At 44.6% G+C, this 24,911-nt stretch overlaps 1 protein-coding gene across 1 annotated transcript in view; it reads left to right on the top strand.

Annotated features, from left to right (window-relative positions):
* LOC144774087 (transient receptor potential cation channel subfamily M member 2-like) overlaps nucleotides 1–24,911 on the top strand; it is a 900,698-nt gene that overhangs the window by 488,448 nt on the left and 387,339 nt on the right. The window contains 2 exon segments of the mRNA XM_078659113.1: nucleotides 15,656–17,254; nucleotides 21,649–21,756. Coding sequence (XP_078515239.1) covers nucleotides 15,656–17,254; nucleotides 21,649–21,756 — 1,707 coding nt within the window.

Here is a 24,911-nt window from a genome sequence, read left to right on the forward strand (position 1 = left end):
TTTGTGTTGAAGACGGGCAGAAGCCATGACGGGCACAGCTTCTGTTTAAGGGAAACCCAGTATTTGTGTGGAAGGGCGGAAGCAGAGACAGGCGTAGAGCCACCATTTTAAAATAAAGCTACCAGGCCCACCCCCCGTAGTCCAGCCACCTGCTAGCTCATTTAAAGATAAATCCACGCAGCTCACAACATCTCACCTCTCACACGTTTCTGCAGAGCTCACAAAAAAGGATAATTTTGCTTTCTGGAGAGCGTGGAATGCGGGCAGTGTACACTGTGATCGGGAAACATTGCCCGTGAAGCTCGGCCGTACATGAAAATAGAATCAACAAGCAAAAGCACGGCGCGCCCTGTATTTGTAGTAATAAATGCATCCCACACGCAAAACGCATGCAATAGTAAAAAAAAGTGCTGAAAGTAAATATAAAACCCACTGTCTCATGCTGAAAACATCTTGTCTGGGTGGGCGGGACCAAAAGAGGACTGGGTGGCAAACACGAGGTACCAAAAACCCTCCGGTACAATCAACAAACTATGTTCTGCATAAACACTGATGACAAACGACGCACACCAATGAAAATTACAGACGCAGCAGAGACACGACTGCTGTAACCGGATTGATTCCAAGAAGTCCTTTCCTCCAGCCATGCCACCTCGGTACCACCGCATGTCGGGGGATCATTTGGCTCTTCTTCGTCAGGAAGTCAAGGCCCTCCTGGCCAAGGGGGCCATCGAGTGTGTTCACGATTAGAAAGTAGGGAGTGGTTGTTATTACCACTACTTCCTGGTCCCCAAGAAGGACGAGGGGGGCCTGCACCCCATTTTGGACCTCTTGGACGTAAATCACTTTAGTTCAAGATGCTGACTCTGGCCCAGGTCCTGGCTGCCCTGGACCCTAGAGACTGGATGGTGGCTATGGACTTCCAGGATGCCTTTTTTCACATCCGTGCCTGAGGGCCCACCGGCGCTACCTGCGGTTCACGATAGTCCAGAAGCATTTTCAGTTTGAATTGCTCCCCCTCGGCCTTACCAGTGCCCCTCGGGTGTTCACGAAAGTGATGGCGGTAGTTGCAGCTCATCTGTGCAGGTCAGGGGTGTCAGTCTTCCCCCAAGCAGCCATCCACCACCTCCAGACTACGGCCGACCTCCTGCATTTGCTGGGGTTCTCCGTCAACGTGCCGAAGTCGCACATGAGTCCCTCTTCATCGGAGCGGTTCTGGATTCAACGCTTTTTCGGGTTTATCCTCCCGAGCAGCGAGGCGGGGATATTCAGGCTATGATTCCGTTCTTACAGCCCCTATCACGGATTTCAGTCAGGATGACCTTCTGGCTACTGGGCCTGATGGCCTCCTGCATCCTGCTGGTGACACATGCCAGATGGCATATGCGGGCTCTGCAGTGGGACCTGAAGTTCCAGGCGGCGCAGCATCAGGGCAACCTGTCCGATCATGTCCAGATCTCGGAGGGTGCTGCACAACAGTTTCAGTGGTGGCTCACGAATCACGATTGGTTCAGTGGCAGATCCTTATCCTTCTCCCTTCCCCAACCGGAGCACACAGTGGTGATGGATACGTCCCTCTTGGGATGGGGAGGCCACATGGGAGAGGCAGAGATCAGAGGCCTCTGGTCTCCAGCGAGTCCCGGCTCCATATCAACCTTCTGGAGCTGCGGAGATCCGACTTGCACTGAAGGCATTCCTTCCCTCTGTCCAGGGAAGTGTGGTGCCGGTGTTTACGGACAACACCACCGCCATGTGGTATTGCAACAAGCAGGGCGAGGTGGGGTCCTGCACCCTTTGCCAGAAGGCTCTGCGCCTCTGGACATGGCTGGAACGTCAAGGCATTACCTTGGTTGTTCAACACCTGGCAGGTTCTCTGAACGCCAGGACAGATGAACTCAGCCGCCGATGCTTGATGGATCACGAATGGCGTCTGAGCTCAGACGTAGTGCAAGGTCTCTCTCTGCAGTGGGGAGAGACTTGGTTAGATCTATTCGCCACAGAAGAGAACGCGCAATGTCATCAGTTCTGCGTGGTGGAATTTCCAAGGCGGCCCTCGCTCAGAGACGTTTTTTGTCGCGAGTTGAGCTGCGGTCTGTTGTTCCCTTTCCGCCTATACCACTTGTGCCCAGAGTGCTGAAGAAGATCAGGCGCGACCAGGTCCAAGTCATTCTTGAGGCTCCGGACTGGGCTCGAAGAGTATGGTATCCTGAGCTACTCAATATGAGCATCGATCCCCCGATCCGTCTGCCGCTTCGGGAGGATCTTCTGTCGCAGCAGCAGGGGACGGTCTTCCACCTGAACCTGTCCAGTCTCCACCTCCATGCTTGGAGATTGAGCAGCGACAGTTGACACCTTTTGATCTTCCTTCCGAAGTCTGTAATGCCATTCTGGCTGCCAGGCGTCCCTCCACCAAGATGGTGTACACCTGCAGGTGGAAACTTTTTGTGGGATGGCGCACAGCGAAGGCTGTAGATCCTCTTTCTGAGGTCCTTCTGTTCCTTCTGTCTTTGGCCCAGCGGGGCTCTGCTCTGGCCACTTTCAAAGGTTATCTTTTGGGCATCTCTGCCTTTCTACGGCTTCCAGATCAGCCTTCTTTTTTTAAGTCCCTGGTTGTTAACTGTTTCCTTAAATACATTACGCATACGTTTCCACCGGTGCCCTTCATAATGCCTCAGAGGGACTTGAATCTTGTCTTGACTTTTCTGATGTACGCTGCCTTTGAGCCCCTTCATAACTGTCCCTTACGTCTTCTTTCTCATAAGACCGCTTTCTTGGTAGCTATCACCTCTGCCAGAAGAGTGAGTGAGCTCCAGGCTCTTTCTTCCAAACCTCTTTTCCTTTCTGTACATCCCGACAAGCTGGTTCTGAGGACCCGCCCTTCCACATCAGGCAGACCATCACTTTGCCCACCTTCTTTCCGCCTCCACATCCTTCAAGGGAAGAGGAGAGGCTCCACTGTCTGGACACAAAATGTGCGCTCGCATTCTATCTGCAGTGTACACAGCAGTTCCGGGTGGATGATCAGCTATTTGTTGGCTACGTGGGCACCAAAAAAGGTCGGGCTGTGCACAAACGGACCATCTCCCGGTGGGCCGTTTTGTGCATCAAAGCGTGTTACTCCTTGGCCAAGAAGGAGCCTCCTGCGGGGCTGTGTGCCCATTCAACCAGGGCAACTGCAGCCACTACTGCCTTGGGACGCGGTGTTCCCTTGCAGGATATTTGTCAGGCAGCTACGTGAGCCTCATTGCACACGTTTACCAAGCACTACTGCCTTGACAGCCAGGTCCAGAGAGACGGCTTCTTTGGCCATTCTGTGCTCCATGACTGTCTGGTGTAATCTTGTTCGCGGACCCACCACTGGGGTTGGTATTTCTGGGCTATCTATTCAAACGTAAGGAATCTATCACTAACGTGTCTCTTACAGATGCACAAGTTACTTACTTGTGTAACAATATATCTGTAAGAGACATTAGTTAGTGATGGATTCCTTACTGCCCCGCCCATCCTTCCCGTTCTGCGAACTGATTACTAGGGTTAAGTTCATCTCCTTTTAGGGCCCTAGTTTTATGCACCAATTGTCAGTATCTTGCATGGCTCTGCGTTTCGGCGCGGAATAGTTGTGTACAAAACTGACGTCAGCACGCATGGGTGGCGCCTAAGTACTCTCTGTGGTGTCATCTCGGCGCCTGCAACACCAGAGACGAACGCGGAGCCGCAGGACGCCACCTACTGGCGTGCTGAGGTACTGCTAAGCAGAAAAACTTTCCGGATTCAGTCTGACGCCTGGCGATATGCTAAGGTAAGGAATCTATCACTAAATAATGTCTCTTACAGATATGTCGTTACACAAGTAAATAACTTGTGCACACGGGCTATAAGTGGTCTCGGGGGACGCCTGTTTTTGGTCTACATCCTGGCACTCTATGCGCTCTTTCAATAGAGAAATAACTGGATAGTCTCTTGAGCTGTAGATGTTTTACTATTAAGTCTTCCACGTAAAGGTCAGCAGCTGGCCCCTCGGCCCGCTCCGGCACCCCTAATATACGTATGTTATTTCTTGGGGCCCTCCCTTCATACTCATCTAGTTGTTGCGCCATCCATACCTGCTGATTTTGAAGTTCGGAAACTTGGGTCTGGAGTTGAGCCGTATCGGGCTGCAGTGATGATGTGACTATTTTGAGGTCTTTCACTTTATCGTCCATTTTACGAAAGTCCGCTCGCAGAAGGGATACCTCAATGTTCACGGAGTCGAGGGAGGATCGCACTCCGCTAATAGCCTCCATGACATCCCGCAGGCTGGGCTGGGACAGCAATCCCGGATCTTTCTGCGACTCTGGCGCCTCCAATGCTGTGCCTCACGATCTTCCCCTGACTTATTCCAGGCGAATTTGGCGAGCTTGTTGTGTGCTTTGGCTTTCGGTCCCCTGCCCATTGCCATGTCAGGGCTGTGATGCGCATGAGGGGGTATCAGGTCCGGGCGCAGTCTAGGTAGTCCGCGCCACCTACCTGGTGAGAATGCTGTTCCCACCAGCGGCCTGGTCTGGTTTCCCAAGGACCGATCTACAAGCAACTACTCTATTGAGGTGCCCCGCAGCGCAACAATGGTCTAGGCCTGTTTGGGAGGCTGGCGTCGTCCGCGCATTGTCCTTGCACCAGGGCACAGTGGTTAATGCACCGGTGAGCGGGTCGTGGTGCTTCCATCTGGGCTGCCTGAATAGGGTTCCCTTTACCTTATGGCAACGGTCAATCCCGAAACTTGCAGGTCTAGCTCCGTCTTAGCGTCAGCCTCGATCTCAAGTGGGTCTGGAGTATCTCCAGGAGTGTGTTCGCCATTCCGGGGCCCTAACAGGGATCTAGGCATGGGGAGAGGCCGGTTGATAGTACTCGTGTATGTGGCCCACTACCACGAGCAGCAGCCTTGGGTGCAGTCTATTCAGCCTTCGGCTGCTTGAAGGTCGTGCGGGTGTCACAGATCCTCAATTTCCAATCAGCGCATAGAGCGTTGTCTCCGGTATACGACAGGACACAGGCCCACCATCGAGCTGCCCCCTCAGCCCCTCCTACTGCGATTTGGATCTCACTCAGGCCCATTAGTAGCCACCGGAGCGGCGCTCTGCACGGGGGCCTCATCAACTGCAATGTTCAGCAGCCGCCCGGCCCCCCTGATAAGTGCTCAATGTCTTATCTTACCGGTGTCAGAAGCCGGGGCCCCGATCACAGACCGCCACAGTGGTAGGGTCTTGCCTCCCCTGCTAACGATCCACACTCAGCCTCTACCACAACGTCTGGGCCTCGGAAGACGCACACAGTTGCAGGCCCAGCGGCCCTATGAAGCCGGGACCTCGAGAAGCGGCTTCTCAGGTATGCCCTCAACTCCACTGCATGTACGTAACCGCCTCGATCTCACAAGCCCTGATCTGCCCCACAGTCGGGATGCCACCGGCCGCATTAGGAAAAGAGGATCTTCGCCTGTCGACTTCCGAGGCTTCGTATTGTGCTCGGATCTCCGAGTTATGATCGGAGGTTACGGCGGCGCCATGTTTGTCCTCCGTCGCCGGCCGCCAGATTACCCTACTTTATTCTTTCTCAGCAGAACCGATGCTCACAGGTATCGGTAGCAGTGGACTGTGGGGCTGGTGCGCTTTCATTAGCTTTGATTTGTGGTCATTACAGGCACAGACTTTTGCTGGATAGTCAGCAGGGACGCAGGAGCCTCTCTAGACAGCCGCCATTCGCTTCCGCTGCAAAGTAATTCCTCATTCTTATTCCTCTACACAATGCTGCTAGCTGCTTCTCTGGTTCCATCGATAATTCCTTATTCTAAGTCCTCTAGACATTGCTGCTAGCTGCTTCTCTAGTCCTGTCAGTAAATCCTCATTCTAAGTCCTCTAAGCAGTGCTGCTAGCTACTACTCTGGTCCCATCTATAATTCCTCATTCTAATTCCTTAGGGCAATGCTATAGCTGTGTCTCTTGTCACACTGGTAGTCACAGTGGTAATTCCTCATTCTTAGTCATCTAGGCAGTGCTGCTAGCCGCCTCTCTGGTCCCAGTGGTAATTCCTAATTCCTAGGCTTCTAAATAGTGCTGCTGCTGCTGCTTATCTGGTCCCAATGGTAACTCCCCATTCTAATTTCTATTCAGAGTGCTGCAGCTGCTTATCTGCAGAACCTGGGGATAAGTATGTTAAATGAGCAGTGGTTCTGCCACTAATGAACTCCTCCTTGTGTAGTCCTTTCTCTCAACAAGTCCTTAGAACCAGACCCTTCTGATTTGTCTTGTAGTATTCTGAATAAGGGGCATTGCGTGCTCCCTTGGGACCTCCAGCATCCTGCTCTCAGAACAAGGTGGTTGCATGTAATCCCATGATCTCGGCGGGCTTAGGACTTGATTAGAAAAGCAGGGCCAGCTTCCTCTGTATACGTATATCTTCAGATACCAGGAGCAAACTTGCTTCCTTGAAACCTCAAACGTTTCATGCTCTGAGTCTACTGAAGAAGCACAGTTCATCTAACTCCTACGATATACAATTGCCAAGACTTTAAAACAAAAGATCAGGTGCACCACACATCAATTTCAAGGTAGAACAATTATAAAGTCTGTATCCAACACGGATGTTCTTCCAAATGCTTTTTTATTCCAAATTCAATAGCTTTTAAAACAAGGTTATACACATCACTTTTCACAACGGTACAGCCGACGTGTTTCATCCTTGATACAGACTTCTTCAGGGCTGTTTGATTCAAACAAATAAATATACACATCAATACACAAAACTAAACATAAATATGACACATCACATACTGTACACACATGTAAAAAGGCTATTCTTTCTAGCCAAATTTCTACATTAATAGGACATTTGTACAAAACAAACAATAGCGGGTGAACAAGACAGACAGACATTTTTTCGCGTACTCATTAACATTATGATCTTTCAAACCTGTTTCTAATCCAACCAGGACAGCCATATTTGGCTGCTTACTACAAATGAACACCTATACCTGCAGATACAGGTCACCTAGTACTGACGACGAGTTGACAATTTGGCATTTCACTGAGACAATTTTAACAAGACTCTACACAAATATTGTTCTTTAGTCCTGATGAATACCCCACAGTGATTCTTTTCAAACGTACACGTTTTAAAGGGGTCAAAACATTGACGTATATATAACAAGCGTTGCTGCCCAGCCAGACCATCATAATTAAGAGGATAGATTCTAGGTCTTGTTAGGGGTTTTTTAATTGATGACACGACTCTGTGTTAACTATCTATGTTGTACATGTATCATTGGTTATGTATATTTTGTATTGTGACATATGTGTAAAACATCATTGTATTCACTTCCCCTGTGTTTCACCATTGTGATAAACTACATTTGGTAGTTATGTTTTTTGTGTATAAGTCCTGTATTGTGTCACTAATCCTTAAACAAATATGATTTACCAATATTACAATTGACCACATTGAATTTGGTGGAGTTGTTTGTTTTTCAAAGAATCAGTGTTGTGACTTACTGTACCATTAATTGGAGTCCTACCTTTTGTGAGGACAAAATAGGAAATGGTTTACATTTTGTTTTGTGGCAGACCACTGCTCGTTTAACGTACTTATCCCCAGGGTCTGCACATGACTGGGTTACCCCATTGGTATTATCGATAAGCAGCTGCCTTTCTGGTTACAGTGGTAATTCTTCAATCTTAGTCCTCTATGCAGTGCTGCTAGCTACTTCTCTGGTCCCCTTGATCATTCCTCATTGTAAGTCTTAGTGCTCAGTAAAACAGGCTTGAATATCTTCCCGTACTACATGCCAAACCTATGAGTGCACCCATCACTGCAGCAGAATGTACACACGTACACACTGGTCCGGCCCGACATCCCTTCGTTTTACCCAGTCCGTCAAAGTGCAGAATTCAAACACAAATACAGCGCTATCTCCTTGTATTTCTCCTGTTACTCACACCATTGTCTCATGCAGTGGTTCTGAAGGTGTAAAACGGAAACAGATGTCTTGGGGGGACCCTGACGTCTTGGTATACCTTGGGGTTGCCACAAGCCTCCATGGGCCATAAATGCAATGCAGATTCACAAGTGTAGCCGTCTATGGCGCTGGTTCCATCGGGTGAGGGTTTATCATTTCCATGTGACTGGAGACCTTAAAGCAATCAATGAAGGACGAGATTCAGAAGTTGTCTGTCATCTGCTTGCCCTAATTTTTAATGCCCTCACTGCAACCTAAAACACATGGGTAAAAGACATTGTCATTTACAACACCAACAGCTCTAACTCTCGCAAATGCTAGACCTATTGCATTGCAAATGCTTGTTATGTGCGGTTGTGGCTCACTGTTTAGCCCCCCCTGAGAAGCCCTGTACATGCAGAATACGGGTCCTGGTCTGAATGAATATTTTCGAGCCCTTTGTTAAATAGAGTATGTGTGATCTTTATAGATGTGTCCGCTTTGGGATAATCATTTTCAAGCCCTTCATCCCAAAGCGTTTGTAAGATATATATAGTTGGTTTGGGGGATCCTCTGGAGAGCACATCAACATTCACTCTCTCAGATGGTGAACATTTACCTGCAGGAAGATTATGTGGACACGGCTGCGTGGTAACTGTGCTTTTTAAAGTTAGATCTAAAGGACGGTTTGTAAGTCCAGGACCATGAGTTTCTTCTTCTTCTTTTAGGAAAGGCGACTCAATTTTGTTAGTTTTTTAGCATGAGATCTAGTTACTGGTGTTTGCATGACCCTGGCTCTTATGTGTCTGCAGCTGGAATTTTGCACCCTTTGAGGTCTACATCCTTAGACAGAAATTGTCTTCCAGTATATGTGTGTACTGTCCTGGTTGTGGGTTTTACTGGTAAAGCTTTGTAGGGGTGAGAGTAACGAGGCCTGCGTTTGCAGAGTTCACACGTTTTTTAATGATGCGCAGGGAATCTCCTACTGGTTGCTGGCATTAGGCCATTTTGACGGATCTGTGTGATGTCCTTTAATGGCATCAATGTGCTCTTAACCTTCTGTGGCACTCCGGTGCTGATCTCATGCGTTGGCTGTACGATGGAAGCAAAACGAAAAAAATACACATTAGAAAAAAAAAGGCTGAACTACTCTTTACATCCTTATGATTTTAACCGCCAGTCTACCTTTTGATTTATATTTTTTATAGCCCTTACTAGATGCTGGTGGGACTGTGCTTGAGGCAAAAATTCACTAGGGTTCTTTTGATGCAAAATTTTGTAAAACAAACACCTGCTTTGCCCCTTTGTATGACCCCATTCTTTGTAGCCGGTCCATCTATAGGACCCGAAGACTCATTAAGGCTCTGCCCACCACTTTTGCTTGAGGGTCTACCACTTGCTGAGGATTGGCCTAATAATGTTCTTCCAGGGGAAATATGAAGAAAATAAATCACTGTCAGATTTCCAATGTAATATACTGCTTTAGCACTCTCTCTGAGGGCCTGATATATAGTCTAGGGGGAGTTTAGTCTGTACGGGTCATTACACATACCTTTATACAAGGCCACCCTTTTATTCACCTGTACTAGCAGGATTAGGCTATTAGATGCGTTTTTAGACTCTAAGATTTGTTTTAGCTCATCAACAGTGATCTGTACTTCTGTCTCATAGTCTGTAAAAAGACACATACATAAGAATAGATAAAAAAAAAAAAAGTCTGTGATGTTGAGATGCTAAGGTTAGCAATGGTCTCAGAACTAAAGCACTTTAAATATCTGTACTTTGCTGAAAGGCACCCGTTTCCTTGTGGTTCCATGTTAATTGTGGGAGATCCTGTGTGCAAAGCAGACAGATTTGCTCTAAAAACAACTCTAACAAACAGCACACGTCATAGTTAATTTAGTCATTTAAAATAAATAAATACATTTATAAAGTGTTGTTCACAATATGATAAAATAATCTACAGTTCTTGGAGCAGGCATTTTTAACGAGCTGCGGGGCAAGCAGGGCTAATTATAGCAAGGGTTTTGAAATGGCTCTAAACAGTTCTGGCATCTAAGCCCTGGGGTCTGTGCTAGATCTTTAACCCTCTTACAGAATCACACCAAAACCTATTCAAAATAATCAAATCATGGTTTAGCAAAGTGTGATTATACACATTTTACCTCAGACAATGTGTGCTGTTACACAGACCATTAAACATTTTTAAGTAAATATTCAAGAGCTAGTCTGTGCAAAAAATAAACCAGCACACCCTTTTCATGCTTGTTTTTTTTGCTGGCTGCTCCCTGTGTTGGAGCTGGTACATGCAAGTTGCTGTTTTTCAACCACATTTGCTCCAACCCTTGGAACTATCACAGCTATGCTTATTGACTCCGCTCCCCCTCGACGCCCACCCTTCAGCCTCCCTGTTCACCGCTGCACTGAGGCTTTCGTCACAACCAACGCCTCAGGTTGTTGCCTGTTGCAGTCTGCAATACAGCCCTGTTCAAAAGCCTGCTGCAGGGGCGTGGTCTGGCCACGCAGGAAGATGGCCGCCTGCTAGGACAGCTCCGCCGAGGGACGGACCCCTGACGAGCTTCCTAGTCCTACCTGGCCATGTGGAACGTCTCTGGGGCGATTACTGCACTCGGAGGACCATGAGGACTGCTGCGGGGGTTTTCTTTCCCGGATGGCTGCTCCTGTTACCGAGTTTTCTGCTTAATTCAGAGACTCTGTCCCTCACCACCTCTTGTTGTAAATATTTTTGTCCACCCTAAGCGTGGAAGGGTATACTCAGACATGAGTCCCTTGCTCATTGCACCATCAGGATTCAAGCAAGCCGGGCCGAAGACGGCTGTAATGCCAGAAACCGGTCCCCGGAAGCTTGTTTCCTTCCCAGTGTAAGAATTGGATTTTGTAGTTTGGTTTGCCCTGTTCCCATCATGCACTGGGACAGGAACAGACTAATTTGCATACAGCCAGGTTCTGAAACTGGGATGGTGCAATGAGCTAAAAAACGGTGTTGGATCTAGCCCTGATCTTTTGACTGGGTGAGAGTATTCTGCTTAATTCAGAGACTCTGTCCCTCACCACCTCTTGTTGTAAATATTTTTGTCCACCCTAAGCGTGGAAGGGTATACTCAGACATGAGTCCTTTGCTCATTGCACCATCAGGATTCAAGCAAGCCGGGCCGAAGACGGCTGTAATGCCAGAAACCGTTCCCCGGAAGCTTGTTTCCTTCCCAGTGTAAGAATTGGATTTTGTAGTTTGGTTTGCCCTGTTCCCATCATGCACTGGGACAGGAACAGACTAATTTGCATACAGCCAGGTTCTGAAACTGGGATGGTGCAATGAGCTAAAAAACGGTGTTGGATCTAGCCCTGATCTTTTGACTGGGTGAGAGTATTCTGCTTAATTCAGAGACTCTGTCCCTCACCACCTCTTGTTGTAAATATTTTTGTCCACCCTAAGCGTGGAAGGGTATACTCAGACATGAGTCCCTTGCTCATTGCACCATCAGGATTCAAGCAAGCCGGGCCGAAGACGGCTGTAATGCCAGAAACCGGTCCCCGGAAGCTTGTTTCCTTCCCAGTGTAAGAATTGGATTTTGTAGTTTGGTTTGCCCTGTTCCCATCATGCACTGGGACAGGAACAGACTAATTTGCATACAGCCAGGTTCTGAAACTGGGATGGTGCAATGAGCTAAAAAACGGTGTTGGATCTAGCCCTGATCTTTTGACTGGGTGAGAGTATTCTGCTTAATTCAGAGACTCTGTCCCTCACCACCTCTTGTTGTAAACCTGTTACCGAGTTAGCAGGGTGACGGTGAGACGGCCGGTCCAGTGAAGTGCTCTGCGGTGCTCGCGCGCTTTTGAAGCCGCACCTCTCCTCAGCGAGGGCGGCGTTCCTCATACCACAGGGCCGCGCCTCCTCTTGTTGTAGGCCGAGCCCCCTCAGACGGTGGGGGCGCGCTTCACCGAGACTTCAGTTTGTATTCCTCGATGCCTTTGCCTGTATTTTAGTGCTCACAGCGCCCTCCTCAGCATTTCACTACCCAATTCGTCTTGCAGCTGTCAGCAATATTAATTTGGAGGAGAGAGCACCACAAGGGGGAAAGAAACAGACATTTGCACGAATGGCACACTTGTCACTTTACTAAAGAGTGTTTTCTTTTTAGTCAACAACGTACAATTGGCCAGTTGAAATAGCACAACTTGAACAGTTACAGCTGCATGAATTATTGTTCCTTATGGAGTGCTTTTATATGCAGAAGCAGATCTAAATATTCCTTGAAACGTCAGTGTTAACGGTACAGGCAGATTTACTTGCAGAAGTACCATTTTCCTCCTTGACTTTACCCACCTAATTTTGACACTTTTCTTAAGCTGATTTGGGAGACATATGTGCCATTTGGGTCAGAGTTACTTGACTCTCTCAGTCTTATCACTTCTTATACTATGTCATCCTGTATCTCTGCTGTGACGCTTCGCTAATTCCGCTCAAAAGGTGAAGGCGGATGGGGGATACATACAAAAGAGCTGACTTTTCAGTTACAATCACAGCTACATGTTATTAGCTTATGCGAAATGCTTTATTTGCTAACACTATATTCTCATGTTTTCTTTGTGGCAGTTTTGTGTGTATGATACTTTACCTTCAAACTCAATGTGTATTCCCACACTATGTACAATTCCTGTGTCATCACTGCATTGCTACTCCACTGTCGTATTCATTTACTGTATTTCCATACTTTGTTTCTGAGGTGTTTTTGGCACGCATGACTTGACACTTCAGCACTACTTTGGTTTAGTGGCATACTATTTGATATTTTGTGGCAACGCTATAATGACTCTTTCAAATTTCAGACATTAATTGTATGCTGTCCGCTTTAGACATTCACTTGCTGCTCATATTTTACTATCTTCCTGTTATTTGATATATTTCATCATTGCCTCCTATTCCAATATTTCCTCTATTCGTTATTGTAGACCACCACCACGACGGTATACGGAAATGTCTAATAATAGAAATGGTGGTCGTGGGCCTAAACAAACTCTTTTTACTGATGTGGTTAAACAATCCTCTACTTCGACAGCTAAAGGTAATGGATCTACGTCACCTTCTACACCGCAAACTGCTCCATCTCAAAGCGACCAATCCTTATCTGATACCATGCAACGCATTTTGCAGGAAATCTCTGGAGTTAATCGACGGCTGGAGGGTCTGGATGTTGCTATGACTTCATTAACTGCAGAGACCAAGTCTATTAGGGCAGAACTCACTACTTTCCATACAAGGATTGACGCCATTGACTCTAAAATAGTGGATATCGAAGGCCGATTGGATTCTGTTCAGAGTCCAGATCAAGATCTGCTCTTTCTACATAGCAAGATCGTCGATTTGGAAGATCGCAGTCGTAGAGACAATATCCGCTTTTTTGGTTTTCCAGAAAATATAGAAAAGCAAGATATGAAGTCCTTTCTTTGTAATGTCCTCCCCACTTTGACTGGTATTTCTTTTACTCCTCCCATTGAGCTTCAGCGTGCTCATAGACTGGGTCCACCACGTTCCGGTTCTTCGGCAAGACCTAGGCCAATTATTGCTTGTTTTCTCCGACATGAGCAAACCAGACAGATTTTATCATTGGCTCGCACTCATGGCTCCTTCCTGTTTCAAGGTCATACCATCCATATGGCCGCAGACTTCTCTAAAGAAACGAATGAGCGGAGGAAAGCGTTTCTTTCTATGCGACCTCAGTTACGTCAAATGGACATCAAATAAGGCCTATTTGAACCTGCACGTTTTCGTATTACCAGGAATGGAGAGTCCAAAGACTTTTATGACCCTGCTCTTCTACAACAGTTTCTGGACGGTATCAAATCCAACGCTATGGAAACTCAGTCTTCTTTCTCTACCCAACCTCCTCAGTCTGAGTCCTCCTCTATGAATCTACCAACATCTCAATTGTACCCATCTTCTGAATCTAGACAACGTGGCAGAGATCTCACTCGTCTGTCTCGTTCTCAGGAGGGCAGGGATTCAGCTCTACGCTCTGTCTCCTCTCATACTAACACACAGCAAAGAGACAAGTCTAGATCGCCTCTTAAGACGCCTTCTGATGCTGACTGAATTCACTTTTATGCTCTAATATTTTCTTTCTTTTTCTTATTCTATAAGTTTATAGCAATATTTGTTGTTCATATTGCTTTTGTTGTTTGATTGGTTCACTATGACTTTTATGCATGGTATAATATGATTCCTTATCCTTAGTGTTCTATATAATGCCTTATGACTTACTCTTATTCTATATTCGCTATTAATATGTGATTTTCAATTTTACAGTCATTTAATAATTTTCAGGTTCTGCTTATTATATGCTATAAGGCTGTTCTCTTCCTGCAGATAGTTTTTCTTCCCTTCTATACATTCTCCCTGTTATAGAGATGTTATTATTGTTCGGGTACTCACTTCATATTTCATTTATTACCTACTTCACTTTTGAATGATGATTATTTGTTTCAACGTTTTCTATGTTTAGATTGTTTTTCATCACTTTCTTTGGTTCCTCTTCCATTGCATGGTTTTGGGTTTTTCCCTTCCTGTCTTCCAATGCTATTTCTCTCCCTCTTCTTCTGTGCCATTGTTGGTTTGTCTCCTTTTCGTGTTTTTCCTCTTCTTTTCCTTCTCCTAATGTTCTCGTCTAGGTCTTATTTTAACGTCATCTTTCTTTTTGTGGTGTGCTACCTTATGCTCTTTCTAGGTTTTACGCTTCCTGTCCGGCCTCCTCACAGTATATCTTTGTTTGTGGTCTTGACTTAAAACTGTCACCTTTCCTGTGGTGGTCCTTTTTCTAATGCACTCCTTCCCTATGATATTGTACTCTTAATTCAACATGGCGTTATTCATCTCTTTCAATGGTCACTCCGTTTTGGATTCTTTCATATATTTCTTAACATAGGTTCTGGTATTTTCTCATGCTTTTATTTTCATGCATTATTATCTGTACTTTCTATTTTCTTTTCTCCCCCTTCTTCTAATAGTGCTGGATTTCTTTATTCCTCTTATTTAACTTTCATACTTCTTTCATTCTATTTTTCGCATCTTTCATTATGCAATATGTCTCGCTTTTATTCCATTTCCCTTGTTGTATGATTCTTATATCATAATTTTTTCCATTTTACTGCATGTATTTCGTGACAATGATATATGGCTTTCCATATTTTTCATGTTGTAACCATACTCTACATACGTTTTACAGATTCAGTTTTATTTCTTGCTCCCAGACTCCCCATTCTTCTTTGCTCGGAGGGGGTCCGGCCTCCCTTGGTGCTGCTGTAGGTGCACCCAGACCCGTCGTTAACAGTCTAGATTTCTTTTTCCTTTTCCTTCTCTTTTTGTTCTCCCCTTTGCACTTTTAATACTTTTTCTCTCTCTATTCCTATTTGCTGTGTTTCTTCTACTCTTCACTCTGCCTTTATAATCTACTTCCCCTCTTCTTTCCCTTCTTTCTCCTTCCTCCTTGCCCAGAGTAACAAACTTTTTCTCTTTTTTTTTTTTTTTTTATCCAATTGTTCGACTTTACTGTCATGTCTTCGACCCATCCGCTGTCGGTGATCTCCTGGAATGTCCATGGCCTCACCCATTATATTAAACGAAAGAAGGTTCTTTCTTATTTGCATTCTAAACATGTAGACGTTGCTTTACTACAGGAAACCCATTTGGACGATATCGAATCTAATAAACTCACCAGAGACGGGGTTGGTAAAGTCATTCATAGCAGCGTCTCTAAACTGGACCCCACTAATCCAAACCCTGTTCGTAAATGTGGGGTTGCTATCCTCTTTCGAAAGTCACTTCCTTTTACAATTATCAAGACATGGACTGACCCGGATGGTCGGTATGTCTTTGTTAAGTTGAAACTTGGAAATTCTTTCATATGTCTTGGCTCTGTTTACGCTCCATTAGGTTCCAAAAAGCAATTTTTCCTTCGACTCAATCGCCTCCTTACAGAAATAAATGCCACCCAATTTCTCATTGGAGGTGACTGGAACTTGGCTCCGGACCCTGCCCTTGACAGAACGGGTTGCCTTGATATCGTCAATGCATCAGATAGAGCCATTTTGCGTGACATTCTATCTGACACTGGGCTTGTTGATCATTGGAGACTCAGTCACCCTCAAGATAAAGAATATACATTCTTTTCTTCTACTCACGGCACATTCTCCCGTCTTGATTACTTTCTTCTCTCCCAACATACTGTCCGGCTAGTAACAGAATCGAAAATCCTAGAAGCAGCCATTTCTGACCACTCCCCTATTTTCTTGTCTCTTGATTTGGGTCTCTCTAATCCAGGGCGCAAGTCCTGGCGTCTAAACATCAATAAATATAAAACACCAACAGGTAAGCTTCTTTTACAGTCGCACATGCGTGAATACCTTTTGAATAATAAGGACTCAATTTCCTCTAAACGAACGGTATGGGCAGCTGCTAAGGCAACTATTAGGGGCCAACTCATGCGGGACGCTGCTCTATATAATAAGAAAAACGCTGCCAAACAGGCTGATCTGGAAAAAGACATTTGCCGACTTTCTCAATTATATATTTCAAAACCAACTCTTCAAAATCGTAAATTATTAGAGCAGGCACGCATGTCTCTCAACAGCCTTTTTACTTCTAAGGCTGAATATGCCTTACAAAAGATGAAAGGGCGCCACTATGAGCAGGGTGAAAAAGCTGGTCGGCTGCTGGCTGCGCAACTACGCCAGAGGGAGGCTGCTATGGCAATTCCCGCAATCAAATTAAGTTCTGGTGATATGCTTACTCGACCGCAAGAAATCGTTGATGAATTTGCTTCCTTTTACAGGTCTCTCTATTCACCAAGCACTCACATAGACACTTCGGAGATGTCAAAATTTTTGGATACGATACATCTCCCACGACTCTCTGATGATGGTAGAGCCCTACTTGATGGAGCTATTACGAAGGAGGAAATTTCCTCGGCTATTGCTGCCTTACCCTACCATAAAGCACCGGGCGAGGATGGTTTCCCCCCTGAATTTTTCAAATGGACTGGTCAGAGTATGGTTGATACTCTACATGCCGCATTCACAGAAGCCACGGAGGAATCTTCTCTTGGTTCTATTTCCAACAAGGCCATCATTGCTGTTTTACCAAAACCTGGTAAAGATCCTTTGCTGTGTGGTAGCTACCGCCCCATATCCCTTTTAAACTCTGATGTTAAGATTCTTGCAAGTATCCTCGCATCTCGTCTTCGTAAGGTTTTACCTTCTTTAATACATAATTCACAGGTAGGCTTTGTTCCTGGTCGTTCATCTCGAAATCATCTACGTACTCTTTCTCATGCTTTATGGTCGGCCAAAAATCTCGCTGGCGAAGCCCTACTCCTTTCTCTGGATGCTGAAAAAGCTTTCGACCGTATTGAGTGGGAGTATCTTTTTACCATAATGCAACGATTTGGTTTAGGTGACCAATTTGTAGCTAAAGTGCGTCTGTTATATGATAGTCCTTCAGCCCAAGTTAACTGTGGCGGTTTTCTTTCTACTCCATTTCCAATCAGACGGGGAACCCGTCAAGGTTGTCCTCTTTCCCCTCTTCTTTTTCTTATGGCAATGGAACCTTTGGCTGCTGCAATCCGTCAGTCACCCGCAGTGGTTGGAGTTCCTCTTCCAATTGGTCATTCCAAAATTTATTTATACGCGGATGATATTCTTCTCACACTTACTGATCTTCCCCGCTCTCTCCCTACTCTCCTTCGTATCATAAATAATTTCTCTTCCTTTTCCGGTTACAAGATTAACTGGGATAAGAGTGAAGCATTGCCCATGTCCATTGGTACTACAAAAGCTGCAATTTCTGGTTTTCCATTTCACTGGCAATCTTCCCGCCTTAAGTATTTAGGAGTGTTGATTAACAGAGGTTTGGATAATATAGTTATGGACAATTTAACACCGTTGATTGCACAAATGCAAAGAGATTTTGATAAATGGAACGTCCTTGGCCTCTCTCTTTGGGGGCGGGTTCAAGCGGTTAAGATGGTCACCCTACCGCGATTTCTTTATGTCCTAGGTATGCTTCCTCTAAACATTCCCCTGTCTATTCTTCGGTCCATTGACTCCAAAGTTAAACTTTTTATTTGGGGTACGGCCAAACCGCATCTTACCTTGGCTAAATTAAAATCTCACCAATTGTACGGTGGCTTGGGTCTTCCCTCTATTGAGCATTACTCACTCGCCCTCCATCTTTCACAACTTTCCTTCTTTTTGCCCAAGTCTAAGGACATACCTCAATGGGTCTCACTCGAACGTCACTTATTATCTTCTAATCTTGGCTTGTCCCTTTTATATGGTAGGGGCTCCAGTTCTTTGGACCCCAAAAATCCTATCTTATCTGCTATGTATAAATCTTGGCAAAGAGGTCATTGTTTACTTAATTCTAATCCGCGGCTTCATGTTAAAGCTCCTCTATGGTCCAACTCGGCTATTCGTGTTCATGGTCGCATGCTATCATGGCCTCTGTGGCAGGAGGCTGGTGTTCACTCTTTGGAACAATTGTTCCATGACAATGATTTTAAATGTTTCTCTCAAATTAGTGACGAATTCCAATTGCCATCCACACTATCCAATCAATATACTCAACTTCAACAAGCCATCACAAAACATTTAGGTTCTCCACCTGAATTGCTGGACACGTCTCCTATTCTGTCTTATTTACATTTGTGGGGTAATCTTAAAGGTGTGACTTCTGGTCTTTATAAAACTTTCCTGCATCCTCTTTTTTCGCAACCTCTTTCGAAAGCTCTTCAATTAAAATGGCAATCTCGCTTATCAGTTAAATATTCCATTGCTCAATGGGATCAAATCCTAGAAGGTTTACATAAGGGTGTCCGAGAGGCTCGTCTCAAATTCTGCATTTTCAAAATCATTCATGAATGGCACTGGTCTCCATATAAATTACATCATGCTAAATTGTTAACACACTCTTCGTGCTGGAGATGTTCTGCTTCTGGTTGTGATATTACACACATTATTTGTGAATGCCCCCGTACTAGATCATTTTGGCTTTTTATAAGAAAGACTTTGGCATCTACTGTGTCATTACCATTACCCTTTACTTCTGCAAATATTATCTTACATGATTTTCGAGGTCTCCCGACATTATCTAAACCACAGATTCGTCTTCTTCATACTGCTTTGGCTACGGCCAAAATCTGTATATTGCGTCATTGGAAGTCCTCTTTATCTCCTTCTCAGGAAGAGTGGCTGGTGGCTATGGTACAAACAGCCTCTTATGAACGTGTAATTTATAACTTGCAAGATCAGGCTACTGTTTTTCTTCAAACATGGTCCCCATTCCTAGAAGCCACGGTGGATAGTGACCCTGTCTCCACTCCTTCCTCTCCAACGTCTGTTATCCCTTCTTAATTACTTTTCTTTTGTATTTGTGTACCCTTCCTGAGATTTTTTCTGTTTATTAATTCTTTTCATGTGCCCCGGCCTCATCTCATTTTCTCCTTTCCATGTTACTCTGGGTCTTTCTTTTCTTTTTCTCTTATTTTCTTTTTTGTTCTTTCTTCTTTATCTTTTCCTTTTTTTTTTTTCTCTTTTCCTTTCATTCTTTAGCTATCTTCTTTTCTATTATCTTTTACTTTATCATTTACAGAATATTTGCTATTTCTACCTCTCCACATCCATTATATCCTATGTATAATCATATTATTTCCATATCTTTATTATGATTCATTTATCAATATCTTATTTTATTATCCATTTACATATGTACATGTTTCTGTATTTTCATCTAAAACTTAATAAAAAATTTCAACACAAAAGCCTGCTGCAAACCTCTAACACCTGGTAAACAGTGGTTTAAACAACAGATTTTATTTGTACACTTTTGTAAACACGCATTTCAATGCGGCCTGCAGCCTCCTAAGCAAATGCAACACAAGGGAACAAACAACATGCTTCAGTGCCCGTGGGCTAAGATACCGTACAACACGCCACACAGGGAGCCTTGAGGCGTCTCAGTCAAAAAATAAATAGCAAGCATGTTGGAAAGTCTCCAATTACAAAGGAAGACTACAGCTTGGAAAACAGATGGCACTGAAACAGATAGAACTGATGAAAGAAGTGCAAGCAGAGTGTAATAACACTGTAGTTAGGCACCGCTGTATCGGGACTACTAGGAAGTTAGGAAATCACCAACAGCCAATACAAAAGGAGATACCAACAACACTAACACAACTAAGCCAATAGGAAGTGCAAAGACAAATAACATTAAATTTAACCCAATTTAATGCACTGCGCTGCCAAACGCGAGACCTAAAAAGACAAAACCTGGAAAACAGACAACCTGGGTCTTACACATGCATTTTCATGATTACACGGTATTACCAAGGACTGCCTTGTCAACATATACAGTTTTACATAAGATTGGTATAAATTAGTTTGTGACCAGTGACTTAAATATTACCTGTAGTACTAAGTGTGAGTGAGTGAAATAACTTTCCGCCAAATTACCTTCTCCAGGGATATTTCTTTGACTTTTCATTGTCTGGAACATGTGGGGTCTTCTCTCTTCTTGTTGACTTACATAAGATTGATACAGCCCTACGGCTTTGGGATGGGAGGGCCCTCTAAGACTTTTGGATTATCACAACTAGAAGCTGGCACATGTTTTTTTAAAAATCATAAATAAAAGCAGACATTTTCAAACCATGAAAAACAGAAATATGGCTTCTCTGTGCAACACATTGAAAGGAAACAAATACTTTAAATGATATAAGCTATTGTCGATTTTGCCTGCAGCAGACGTTGTCCTGTATCACCTGGTTGCTCCCCTCAATTCAACTCACAGCTTTCTTCCATGTTACTCGGGCCCCTCTGTCCACAAACTTAAAATAAGCAGTTTGGGGCTGCTGCTGATTGTGTTTGTGGCCTTGGGGCAACAGTTTATACTTAGTAGAGCTTGCTAATTATGCATGGGCCCACTTTGGGCGAGGTGGGAGCCGCCATCTGCGTTTAGGTTCCATTTCATAGCAGATGGCTGCTTCTGATTGCGTGTGTGGCCTTGGGATGGCATTTTATACTTAGTAGGACATGTTAATTATGCAATGAGCCCCCTTTGGGGAGAGTGAGAAGCAGCCATCTGCATTTGGGTTCCATTTCATAGCATTCTTGATACAATTATCAATTTGTCTAGATTTTTCTAACAAAATACTTTTTAAGTCATATATGCACTGTCCAAGATAAGACCGATGCCTTAGAGAGAGCGCAGGGCTAGGGTTTCTGTCTGTATTTCCCGCACTTCTCGTTGAGGAGCCCTCTTCCACCGAAAAGCAACTCCCTCAAACTCTTTTGTTGCCTCTACAGCTAGAGCGTGTTAGGACTCCTTGGGTTACACTTCTGTCATTCTGGAAAAAGAAAAGAAGAAAGTGGACTCTACTGGGAAACATGTTCGACCTTGCTACCCAAATTAGGGGTGGTAACACTGCTCCAGTTTATGGGAGTGCCCACTCTGCTGCATTCAACCCCCTTAGACTTGTTTTTGCATTCTATATAATTTCATAATTTTTATGAATTGGGCTCACCAAATAGGGAAGTAAGAGTAATAATATGCATATTCCGACCAACAGACCAATAGTTTAACATGAACTGTTTGTGTTTTTTTTCTGCTAAAATAGAGCCCACAGACCACTAACAGGCAACCCCCACCAGATCCCATCCGATATCTTCTTATATGGGCCATCATTCAGGCCCGATTGAAACTGGCAAAGGTCTTATGGACACAGGTAAGGAACACTTCATCTTGAAGGCTGTGATAAGGTGGTCGCTTATTTCAACCTAAAAATTTTTAACTTCAGGATTTCAACTACTGCTATTTCATCAATATGCTTATATGTATGTATGTAAGTGTAGATTTACTATTTCTTGAGAATATATACATTGTGTGCTTGGATTCATGAATCATTGGAGGTTAGCTGTTTCTTTAAGAGCTTGCTGGATAACAATAAGGGAAAGCAGAAAAATGATCCAGCACTAAATTGTATTTGGGAAAACAAACATTGAACAATTAGAACATTGATCGTTGATCTAGTTTATCTGTGGCATTATTATCCATATGAACTTTCTTCCTTATTCTTGTGAGTTATCTCCTCATCAAAGACTGTTACATTGTCATAATATGGCTGAAATATATATATATATATATATATATATATATATATATATATATATATATATATATATATATATATATATATATATATGTGTGTTATGAAGTTATGGTTACAAAACAAAACCTACAAATTGTAATTCTCCTATTGTAGCTTGGTAACCCTAACTTGCCCCCTTCATCCACTGCTTATCACATCACACATTACATCACTAATAGCATCTTAAATGACAGCTTGATGGCATCACTAATTACATCCTCCGCAATACTGTTGTTAGCATTAGATTACATTTTTTTATTGATGCGAATGAGGAAATTTCATAATTACCTTTCTGGTGGATAGTTTTAACTGTAGATTCCTCACCATGTGAATACTCCCAGACGCCAGACTGAGTCTGGAGAATTTTCTTTAGCAATTCTCTCGGTAGGTAGTGTCTTCTGGCTGAGCATCGAAACATTCCTGTCCCAGATGTGACATCAGAACCCCTACTTAGTCACATCTCTGATTGCTTACATCAGTTCCTTTCTTTCTGCACCTTCCGATAAGGATCAATTCTGTCTTGCCGGACAGATCACATTTTCAAATATTTTACAGGGTACAAGGAATAGGTCCCTTAGACAACAGATATGAACCATGTAAAGACTGCCACAGCCAAATGTCAGTATTGGATACTCACAGGGACTCTCTCTGGGGTTTGGGTACCTCACATGTCTTGGCGTGTGCGACAAATACCCTTGGATGAAGCCGAAGGCCATCTTGGATTGCGAGTTCCAGCTCTAAGTCACAAACCATCTTTAAAAGGCTCAACAGATTAATTTCTACTCAAATTCAAGGACACAGATACATTTTCACTCCCACGAGCCTTCTTCTTTCAGATCAAAGAGGCAGAAACACAATAGGTTAAAGCATGGATCCCTTTCATCTGCAGCTCCTAGCATGGTGGGTTGCACAACCCCAGGGTACGTCAAGTCGCAGTCTCGGTCTCTGACCCCAGAAACAGTCATGTCTTTGATTTTGATTCAAACCATGTTCTCTGGTCCATTGGCGATGCTGCAGGAGTTTCAGGCCTTCAAAGTGGCCTTGTTGTGTAAATTTGGTACCCTACCGTATGCCTCTGGAGCTCTTTTTGGACCTCTTTTCCAAAGTCTACCACTGGTAGTTCAACCATTGATTTCGGAAAAGAACACCATAGTTCTTCTGGACTCAGAAGAGAATACACTAGGAACTCAGTCAAAGTCACACCTCCCCTCACTTAACCCTTAGACTATCTGGATTTTGAAACGCTTCTTCTCAATTATAGATTCCATGAACAAGACAATGATGATGCACCTCTCGACTATACAATTATACAAATCTCTTTTTGGACCTACAAGAAGCCAGTGATCATGATACTGCACCTGCGTTTGCTTTCCGCTCTCCTTAACCCAACTCCTCAACTGAACAATCTACTTCCTTTACCATGGTTATATGGAGAGCAGCAGAGACCCACAGCTATTAATTATCGAGGTAAAAAATGCCCTAACTGAGGGTCCTGCAACCTCACAGGAATCCCTCCTGTATTTTAATGAGGCTTGAACAGACACAACCTTGGGCATCTGGTACAGCCAGAGTCTTGCCCACCAGTTAGTAGACAAATAGCCAGGAGACATATGCATGTCCCATGAGATCACGTTTTTTTTCCTGCAGCTTCCCACCCCAGCAAGACTTATAGTCCAGACTTCACCAACAGGCTCAAACCTAATACTTTCCCAACTCCCCTACATTATCTCCTGAGCTACCCCCAACCTCGGGTCCTCTCTGCATTTGTTATTGGACATGCTGACCAACATCTTGCCAGTGATCCCAGTTGACCGCTGGACTAATCTGCAACAAATTATACAGGATGGTCACAGTGCAGTAAAATACATTATCCACTAGTGCCTGGACACCATTGATTGCTTGGATAGGGCAGTTGGTACCAGCCTGATTCTTCAGCGGAACACTTGGATTCACTCTACTGGATTTTCAAGTGGTGTTCCACAATCCCTAATGGGCTTGCCATTTGATGGCCCCTGTCTTGTCGGAGACTAAGCAGACTCAAACCTGGGTCACTTTAAGCAGAGCAAAGCAATAGTGCAGTCCCTTGGACTGGCAACACCTGTCCCTCACCCCTACCTGCAGCCACTGCAAAAGCACACTGGTTACCCCTCAGCAGCACTCATTTGTCTGACAGGAGATTAGATCACTTATTACCTTCATGGGGGCAAAGCAATACATCACACAGATGGGTTCTCCTGATTATTCAAAATGGATACACCATCAGTTTCTCTCCACTCCTCCAAACATGTCTTCTACACTACAACAACTTCTGGATGATCACTTATCCATTCTGCAAGGACCTGTTCAATCGATCAATCAATCAAGACACTTATAAAGCGCACTACATACCCGTTAGGGTCTCAAGGCGCTGGGGGGGAAGGGTGCTGCTACTGATCGAAGAGCCAGGCCATGAGGAGTCTTGTGAAGGCCACTAGGTCTTGGGTCTGCTGTAGTTTTGTGGGGAGGGTGTTCCAGGTCTTGGCGGTGAGGTGGGAGAAGGATCTACCGCCGGCGGTCGTTCTTTGGATGCGAGGGACTGTGGCGAGGGCGAGGCCTGCGGAGCAGGGCTGGCGGGTGGGGGTGTAGAAGCTGAGTCGCCTGTTGAGGTATGATGGGCCGGTGTTGTGGAGAGCTTGTTGATGGGGAGCCAGTGCAGGTCCCTTAGGTGGGGGTGATGTGGCTGCGGGCGGGGG

The sequence above is a fragment of the Lissotriton helveticus genome, chromosome 8 (assembly GCF_964261635.1).
Source record: "Lissotriton helveticus chromosome 8, aLisHel1.1, whole genome shotgun sequence".
NCBI lineage: Eukaryota > Metazoa > Chordata > Amphibia > Caudata > Salamandridae > Lissotriton > Lissotriton helveticus.